Source organism: Trachurus trachurus (genome assembly GCF_905171665.1).
Source record: "Trachurus trachurus genome assembly, chromosome: 18".
NCBI classification, from domain to species: Eukaryota; Metazoa; Chordata; class Actinopteri; order Carangiformes; family Carangidae; genus Trachurus; species Trachurus trachurus.
This window is the reverse complement of record NC_139909.1, coordinates 14,849,279-14,859,128: the sequence shown is the minus strand read 5'-3', so window position 1 is coordinate 14,859,128 and position 9,850 is coordinate 14,849,279. Positions and strand designations below refer to the sequence as shown.

Sequence of the window (9,850 nt, the reverse complement as noted above, 5' to 3'; positions counted from 1 at the left end):
AATGCATCATAGTTTAGGTATAAGCTGATAGGCTAGGCCTATAGCCTATGATATGATATCAGGAAAATGTGATTTGTAAAGGCCTAAACCTTAAAAAGAATCGCATCAATCCGGCAAATCTCTCAAAAGCCCATAAGTACAAACAGATGTGAAGTGGAGGGGAAGTGGGCGCACCCAAAAAATAGAGGTATCTTTGCCAGAAGGATCATTCAGATTTTTCATTTGACCCAGACTCTCAGCATGTTTTTATTGGTAGCCCAGCCTAAACTAAATATGAGAAGCACTGGAGAAGTGGAATTACCATGACCTCACTAAAGGCTTAGAGAGGGATTCAACACTTTACCAAATATGGCCAGCGCGGGGCGTGGGAGACGTGGAGCTGGGAGGTATCGGTGGCTGAGATGAGAGAAGGGGGGATGCGCCAGAGAAGTACGCACTCCGTAACAGGAACTTAAAGTTTAATGAAATACAAAAAAAAAGGATACCCTCAAGCCAAGGAAACGGTAAGGTCGATCTTCTAACTTGCATTGCTCTCCCGTAGAGTTGATGTGGAAGGTACCAGCTCGCTTCAATCATGGACTATTTCTGGCATTGAGCTGGGCGCGGTATGTCCGCTATTTGGAGACGGAAAACCTCTTCATCACTCGCGTATTGAGCCGGTTTTCATGTATGTGTCTTCCCAGCAAAGTAAATATACCGCTACTGAATAATCCAGTGCTTTACAGCTTTGGTTCTGCTTTAAAACGGTTTGTGTAAAGATTTCTAGTGAGTTTTAAGGAGCTTTTTCTGTTGGTGTGACCTCATTTCACAGTAATGAAAATGGTCAACCTGAACATGGTGATGTACCTACAGTATAGCAGTCTGGTTCTGTTTATTTTAAATACCCTCCCTGGGTATGCATGGTATGTTCAAGGCCACTAACAAAACCAAAGGTTGGTTTCCTGCCAGCTTCTGGAGCACAACCTCATGCACCACACAACCACATCTCTATCAGTGTGTGTTTCAACAGGTTAGTGTTGACTCATTTGTAGCCTATATGAACTGACATCTCTCAGTAGTGAAACTCTGAGCAGTATAGACCCCTCATGTTCAAATTCACTGACTTCTGCATGCAGTAGGCTAAAGAAGCTTGTATCATCAATTGAGATCCAACTCATTGTGTCCTGGTAAAGTGATTAAGGGCTCATTATAGTTCGTCTTGCCATTGCAGGTTCCTGCAGACAGACAGGCCATTAGCAACTAAGAGCTGTTTCCTGTGTTCTCACTGCAGAACAGGAAGCTGGTAGGTTTGGTTAGTGAGTAATGAAATTTTCAGTTTTAGGGTGGGTCGATGGAGGGAACTTGTGTTTCTCTGTGAGTGATGCTTTGTGCATGATATGTGCACTGTCCCCTTGACCTGTTGAGGCAGCAGTCATGGACTTTTTGTTGTTGTTGTTGTTGTTGAATGAAGGTTTCTGACCTGAGATCGCAGCATCTGTGGAGAGAGCATTATCAGTCGATTTAATCATACACAAGAAATGTGATTTAAAATCTACATCTACATGAAATATCAGACTACCAGTGACTAAAGGTGCGTGTGTTTCAGTGATGGTCTGACTGTGGAGATGCTCACTCTGCTCACACTACCATAAATCACCCTGATGCAGTTCAACACTATGCTCTGCACTGACAGGAAATATGCACATGCAATATATGAGAAAGCTGGGCGTATAAGACAAAGGAAGAGAGCTACATGATGTCATTCTCACTCACGAACACCTCCCTCAAAATCTGCATCAACTTTAAAATCACTGTTTATGAAACTGCAGATCTCAGGCCCGTCACCTCTTTGCATTAAAACCTTGGAAGAACCCGTTTCCAAGACTTTGTGTTTTATGACTGGAATGAATTATCATCTGATTCAGAATAAATTCTAGTCTTATAGTCCAGAGATCACTTAATGTAATGATGATTAAATCTGTTTCACAGGTTCAGATTGTCAAACTCTCTGAGGCAGAACTGTGATTGATATTTGGCTATACAGTAACTGCCTTGACTTGAGTTAAGAACCACTACAGTTTGTGTACCACTAGAGGGCAGCAACGTCAAATATTTGGAACTGAGTCGCCTCAGCTTTAGACTTGAGGGACTTTCCAACTCCCTCCGGGCTTCCGCAGGCAAACTTCAACTTCCTGTACACCTACCCTGCACAGGTCACAGCTTGAAAACATAAATCAAAATCCATCAAACATTCCTTCTCATGCAATGTTAGTTTGAGCCTAGACATGTCCATCAAGGAATATTTAAATTAGTGATGTTGCAATTTATCACTATTTCACATTGACTCATGTTTAGTCACTGGACAGCTGTGCATTTCTACAACATGAAACTACAAGACTACAGAAACTTCAAGGATGCGTCATTAAAGCAGAAGTAAGCGATCCGGTGGTTTTGGCTATAACTTCCTGTCAGCTGATGGAGTTAGCAGTCCCCGCCCTCGTCCCTACGTCACCACATTCACGCGCATCCCTTGGCTGCACACACAGAGAGGACCGCCCCTTTATGCCGTTCTCTCTCCTCATTGGATAAAGGTTGTAGGATACAAGGAAAGTTTTCTCCTCGGCTTACAGCAGAGCAGAGTGACTGACAGACCCGTGTTTCGGACCAAACACTCTATATAAGTGATTGCTGTCGGAAGATATAACTATTTAAGACTTAGTATATTAACACAAACATTCCGCTTACTTCTGCTTTAAATTACGCAATATAATCCTGTAGTACTTTGCTTTCATTTTGCATCTAAAACTCCTGATTATAATTTCACCAAACTCTCTGTCTCTTGTCCTTTCTGCAGAACATCAACGGGGTATATGACAAGTTGGACACAGGATTCAGTGCATTCAGTTTCCAAGACGTTATCTACATCCTCGCTGGACTACAGAAGCGGTTTTCACATCCTGACTGACTGATAGCCTGATCTCATCATGCCTCAGATTGTATTTCCCATGTCCCAGCTGCTCTGGGTGCGCGTAGCCGCCCTGTTGTTCACCTGCGTGGCCTTCAGCGTCGCAGCACACGGAGGCTACCTGCCTCACGGAGCCGGGGGCCAGCTGGGGGGAATGGCCGACTGGTGCCTCTTCTGCTGGGTGTTCAGCTTCGCCTGCACCCTGCTGGTCCTGCTGGTGGAGCAGTGCGGCCTCCAGGCCCGAACACCGGTGTCCTGGAACAACTTCCCCATCACCATCGCCTGCTACGCCGCCCTCCTTTGCCTCTCTGCCTCCATCATCTTCCCGATCTATTTCCTGAAGGGCCGGTCTCTCTCCAGCGAGGTTCGAGACCATCGCATCGTCTCCACCGTCTTCTCCTGCCTGGCGGCGGTGGCCTACATGGGGGAGGTGAGCCTGACGAAGGCCAGGCCGGGAGAGGTGGCGGGATACATGGCCACGGCTCCGGGCTTGTTGAAGGTGTGTCAGACCTTCGTGGCGTGCGTCATCTTCATCCTGGTCAGCAACCCCGTCTCGTACGACCGCCACCCGGCGCTCAAGTGGTGCATGGCGGTGTACTGCATCTGCTTCATCCTCTCCATGGCCGTGGTGGTGCTGTGTGTGGGGGAGTGCACCGGCTGCCTCCCCATCCCCTTCTCCAAGTTCCTGTCGGCGTACGGGCTCCTGGCGGCCATCATGTACCTGACCGCCACCATCATCTGGCCCGTCTACCAGTTTGACAAACAGTACCAGGACCGTTACACATACAATTCTAACTCAACAAACCTGATCACCGTGGCCGTGCTCACCGCCCTCAACTTCCTGCTGTACCTCGCCGACCTGGCCTACACCGCCAGACTGGTGTTTGTCACTGTCTGAGAAGGAAGGAGGAAATGAAAGGGAAAAGGAAAAGAAACCTCAGCGAGTGATGAAGGGAATAAACAAAGGAGATTGAGTGTAGCTGACATGACTTTAACCATTTGCTGCCTTATTGTAATATGCTGGAATTAAAAAGCCCTGTTGATACAAGGAAAGCTCAATAACATAACACAAGCTCACTTCCATTAGGTGTGTATGTATCTGCACATGTTTGTATACTTTCCAGCTATCTGCAATGACAGTGATTAAACTCCAATGTGACTTTTGTTGAGTAGAAAATGAAAGATCCAAATGTTGGATTTCACATGACGATCAAAACAAGATGAGGTCTGTTTAAATCCATTGAAGTCAAACACACTGGAGAGAACACAGCAGTAAACCAAAGAGAAAAGTGAAATGTTTTTTTTCTTTTTTAGATGTTTGTCTTTTTATTGGACACACATACAATCTTTGTTTTCTGATAAGGAGTGCACCTGCCAATGAAAAGATTTGTTCCACATTATTCTTATTATCTATTGTTAATAAGGTTTTGGAAGAAAAATACTTCAAAAGTATCAGTATTAAAAAATCTGTGTATTTGAGAAAATTAAGCTTTTAGTGAAACCAATAAATATTTTGTGTTTAAAGGAATGTGTGATTCATGCAACTGTTATTATTATTCTTTATTACTGACATTATGGGCAAAGACGGTTACCTGTATCTGTATGAAGTAAAACGTACTTTAATCTGAAACATGAGCTTTAATGTACCTGCTATCACTTAAGGGGGGATAATCATACATGTGGCATTTGCAAATAGCTAAATTATTCTGAGAGTATTGCATTCAGTGATGATGTACAACATGCTGTTGCAGACCTGACAAATCAAACATGGTGAAGAGCATAAATGACAGGAAACATATGAGAAACTGAAAATAGCAAATGAGGCAAGACAGTCATCACCACAATCCAGATTTCAATTTAAATGGCTACAGATAAAACAACAACAAAAACTATTGTGTTACTGTGACATAATGTTTTAGTTTTTCAAAATTCATTCAATTTCATTTCAGAAAGAGTGGCCATACTGGACTGGTCAATGGTAAACAAATGACTGTTGAAATATGACGTGGTGCTGGGCTACTTGGTTGGTTTCACTTTGCAAACCCAAAAAATGTCAGTTCAGTTGTTTGATGAAGGTTTTCACATGAACTGAAACCCTGTGTACAGGCTTCAAGCTTTGTAAAGTGTGAAACACCAACAGACGAGCTGCAGGAAATTATTTGCAGCAGCAGCAGTAAGAGGTTTTATTGGATATGATGAAGCAGGTTCAGTTAGGGAGGCAGCAGAGAACACAGCTAAGATTGATATTAACGCAGTTAAGAATTTACGTGAATACCTCAAGGCCAAAGCAAAGTCAGGAGGAATCATCTCCCCCACAGCTGAAACAAGAAGGCTGCATTTGTAACTTTATCATGGCAACGCCTTAAACGCAGTTCCTGGAACTTTCTCATAACCAAAGTAAGAGCTGATGACGTGAATTATGGTTAATAAGTGTCAGGTTTAATATCTTGGTTCCTGGATGTACATTTTATTACATGTGAGTGAGCGTTGACCAGATGTCAACTGTCAATGCAGCACTTACATTAGAGACAGTGTTGTGGGTCACCGGATCATTTAAGCTGCAGATGAAGGTGTGGCTTTGATTTTTATATTCATAACAGCACTAGAGGAAGTGGATCAGGACAACGGAAAACTAGATAAGACACAGCATCCTGACCACCTGTCATTTACCTGACTGTAATTTTTCTTCTTTATATCACAAGGCCAAAGCAAAGAGAGGAGAAACGACAGTTGAGGCAAATATTTTGAATTTGCACTTTTACTATGGCAGCACCAAGTCTAAAAGAGTTCATGACCTTACAACTGGAGATAAGCCTTGTTGACATTTTAGAAATCTTTCATTGCACTCATCAAAGGCAAAAAAGACAACAGCAGAGGCTGCCAACTGTCCAGGAAATGCACAGTTCAAACACTTGAGGTGTTTTCACTGCTGCATTCTGTTTGCTGGTGATTCATAATTGAGGCTTATAGTTTTGAGTGATGTGTGTTATGTAGATAACCGTGTGTAGTCATTTGCAAAAGAAAATGTAAACTCAGTATAAAGCAGAAATCAGGTCAGTACATTGGCTAAAATGTGTTAGTGTCTTCAATAACTGTGCCACAAGGACCAGTTTTTGTGTCTTTTACCAATGCCAAAAAGAAACTTTAAACGAGGAAACACAAACATTCTCACCCTGTTCCTTTACTTTTGTATTGTGAACTTTTTGACTTGATTGTTTAGTTCTAGGATTAAACAATATTATGTTTGATATTTGACGTTTGATTTTCTTTCTCCTCTTTATAGTATTGCTGTTGATCATAGTTCATGAACTTGGCACAGAGAAAAATTAGCTGATGCGATGTGAATTGTGGTTGGCATAAGATTGTGCTTCTTATCTGGGTTTTTAATAATCCTGTTCAATGTTCTTACTTTTATTGCATCAGTGATCATTGACCAGCCGATACTGTAGCAGATATATAGACAGAGTCATGTGTTCAAACAGAGCTGAACTAGAACAGAGAAAATAAAATAAGACACAGGTCCTTAATTGGAGAACCAGGGTACTACTCAACTGTCTTTGTTAACGACATGGCTGGTGAGTTCAGATACTTTACTATTCCGTTATTCATTATGTTACTATTTACTATAATTTCAATGCTCCTTTGAATTATTTTCTATTCACAATGAGCAAAATTCATGATCAGTGAACAATATTATTTCAGTTTTTCTCTCAAGGCCTGAACAGTTGAACACTGATTACTGCATCAGTGCAATATTTTGCATTTTAAAGTGGTTTTCTTTATTGATGCTCTATTGGTTGATTCACTATAGCTTCTCTAACTCATTGGAGTTTATCTAGCCATATTGTTTTAGGGTTTATGTAATGCATAATGAAATCTATGTATACTGTATGCTCAGTTGGCAGTTTATTAGGTACTCTACAAACACTACAAGTACAACTACAAGTTTTAAATTTGACATGAACATCAGTAGTCTTCAGACCTCAATGATCATATTTGAAAATGTACTCTGTGGTGTTGTTGAACTGACATAATGCAGACAGGTCCACCCTGTTAAAATTAATCAGAGGGTTAGATAATCACATCTTTATTGCAATGTGCTATCTATAGTTGCCTTTGGCCGAAGTCCACAAACATTCTTGATTGCATGAGGTTGAGATTACAAAGTGTGTCTCATCCTTGCTGTGACAGGAAAAGTGACTAAGCCGAATACTCACCAAGCATAAGGAAAGGAATAAATAAATAAATCTGAGTTATTATTTTTTTAGAACCACCAACAAGGAGGATCATCCTCCTGGGGAAAACTGGAGTTGGGAAGAGCAGCCTTGGCAACACCATATTGGGAGAGACTGTGTTCAAAACAAACCAGCTTCTTGTCTCACAAAGAAGTAAATGCCAAGCAGAGTCGAAACTAGTCAAGGGGCGAAACATCACCTTGATTGACATTCCAGGATTCTGCACGTCAGAGGAGGACATGCAGTGTGAAACACTCCAGTGTATCGTAGAGAGTTCCCCTGGGCCTCATGCTTTTGTCCTTGTGCTTAAAGTGGAGGGTGTCACTGATCAGGAGAAGGAGGTCATCTCGAAAATGTGCCAGTTCTTCTCAGAGGAGGCTTTACGATACACTGTAGTTGTCTTCACTCATGGCGACCAGCTTCCAGAAGGAATGAAGATTCAGGAGTTTGTCAGTCAGAGTGAAGGTTTGATTGATCTTGTTAAAAAGTGCGGTGGTCGTTGCCATGTCGTTGATAACAAATACTGGAAAAGTGAACCACAGAGCGGATACAGGAGCAACCAGCTGCAGGTGGAGGAGCTGCTCAACACCATCGACAAGATCGTAGCAGACAACAAAGGTGGTCACTACACAAATAAGTTCCTACAAGTAGTGGAGACAGAAATGAAGGAAGAGGAGGAAGCAACCAGACAGGAGGGAAACGCATGTCAGAAAGAAACCAGAGAGAAAACCAAATCTTCTGTCTATAAGAAGAATGTTGCCAAGCTCGCTAACGTCGCAGGTGAAGTGCTGATGTTGGCTTTGCTCGGATCAGAAACTGCACTTTTAATCAGCGCTGCAAAAGGTGCAAACACAATTACACAAGCAGTGACAAAAGAGAGTGCAGGAGAAGAAAAACCACCTGCAGGGGCAACAGCAGAACAAGCAGCAGAGACACCGGGTAAAAAAGTACTATCAGCACTGATTAAGGGAGGAGAAGTGGCCAAATCTGCAGCTGGTTTCCTCACGTTAGCCAAACTACTTGGAGGAAAGGATGCTCCTGCAGAAGAAACTCCAGGAAAACAACAAAATGGTGAAACAACAGGGCCAGCTTCAGGAGCGGCAACAGAAGATACAGTGGACGGAGCAGCAGGAGCAGCAGGAGCAGCAAGAGCAGGAGAGGGAATAGCAAAAGCATCAGCTGAAGGAGCGGCTGCAGCAGAGGGAGCGGGGGAGATGGCAGCCGCAGCAGAGGGAGTAGGGGAGATGGCAGCCGCAGCAGAGGGAGTAGGGGAGATGGCAGCCGCAGCAGAGGGAGCGGGGGAGATGGCAGCAGCAGCAGAGGGGTTAAGTGAAGTAGGAGACGCGGCGGCAACAGTGCTGGCAGCGGCAGAAGCAGCAGCAGAAGCCTGTTGCATTCAGTGAATCTACAGCTGATGATGCTGACTTAAAGTCTCAACAGAAGTTGCTTTTTACATGTTGTTGCATAGGAAATGATCAAATGCAACGTGTGCCTAAATTTTGACCAAAATAACCTAATACAAAATAAAACATTTTAAATCCTTTAAGACTGAGATATAGACTACTATTACTATTATACAAACTATTGGGTATCCCTGGTTTTGTTTGTTTGTTTGTTTACTCAGATCTTAATTTACTACTTCATGAAGTTTGAGTTCATCATCACATACAGTGTCTGAACATGTCCTCAGTGATCCGGCAGTACACAAAATGACAAGGAAGGGCTGACTAATAAAGGTCAGCCATTGATCAAATCAGCAAAATATTTCTTTTTATTGCAGTAATTGTAATGATTTAAGAGGGTGAGTTTCTGTATTCACTGTACTGAATAAGATTCTAAATACATTTTTAATTCACCTAAATAAATACAAGTTGAATAAAATGAAATATTGTTCCATGATTGTTTTTATGCAAATAATAAAGGACGAAATTGCTTGTACATGCTACCACAGTTTAATTAGGTCAAATAATATGAGCATGGGGGCCATCAGATATATTATTTTGTTTATTTTGAATACAGATGCTCTGAGTCAAATTGAAACTGAAACTATGATCATTAACAGTTTACACTCCAGTCTTTATATAACAAACCCCGCCTTACATTGAAAGTTCATCGGGAAGTCCCACTGAGAGCAGCCAAGTCGAGTGGAAGCAGCACAGCAACAGGAAGGCAGCCAGAGAGTAAACACACACGCCAAACCACTCCTCGTTGTGTCGACTTCTTCTTTCACATCATGGGTGGTGAGTTTCGTTCACTTATCATTCTTCAACTACGGCCAAATTTGGTCTTGAAAATTTTAGAAAATCAAACATATATTTTGAGATTTTTTTTTCAGATGTATACTTTTCAATTATGTATAGAAACACATTCTGATAGCTGTTGTGATAAAATTATTTAGATAATATATGTTTTTTGACATTTTAGTCTAACATTAAGTGGAAAGCATAATTTCCACCACACCACAAAAAAGTTGTTTTTCCAAACAAAATATTGAAAATAACACATGTTTCAGGGCATTTATTGAGATTTCAGCTGCATAATTTCCAAAACTGCAAAATATTATTAGTTTCACTGTTAATTTTTATGAATTTTATGTGAAAATGTGTGTTGTGATGGAAATGACAATATATGTGGTGAAAAGGATTTCACATGTTGGAAATGACATTTGACT

The 9,850-nt window shown here is 41.8% G+C and overlaps 1 protein-coding gene across 1 annotated transcript; it reads left to right on the top strand.

The window, feature by feature from the left end:
• Window positions 1-398: 398 nt before the first annotated feature.
• Window positions 399-4,462, top strand: LOC311001672 (myeloid-associated differentiation marker homolog). The gene is made up of 2 exons (XM_083992788.1): window positions 399-503; window positions 2,834-4,462. Exon 2 carries the CDS (start codon window positions 2,964-2,966, stop codon window positions 3,840-3,842), a length of 879 nt encoding a protein of 292 aa, XP_083848914.1. The 5' UTR covers window positions 399-503; window positions 2,834-2,963; the 3' UTR covers window positions 3,843-4,462.
• The last annotated feature ends 5,388 nt before the right edge of the window (window positions 4,463-9,850 follow it).

Coding starts and splice junctions, on each gene's coding strand:
- LOC311001672 (XM_083992788.1), top strand. CDS start 2,964: ATGCCTCAGATTGTATTTCCCATGTCCCAGCTGCTCTGGGTGCGCGTA.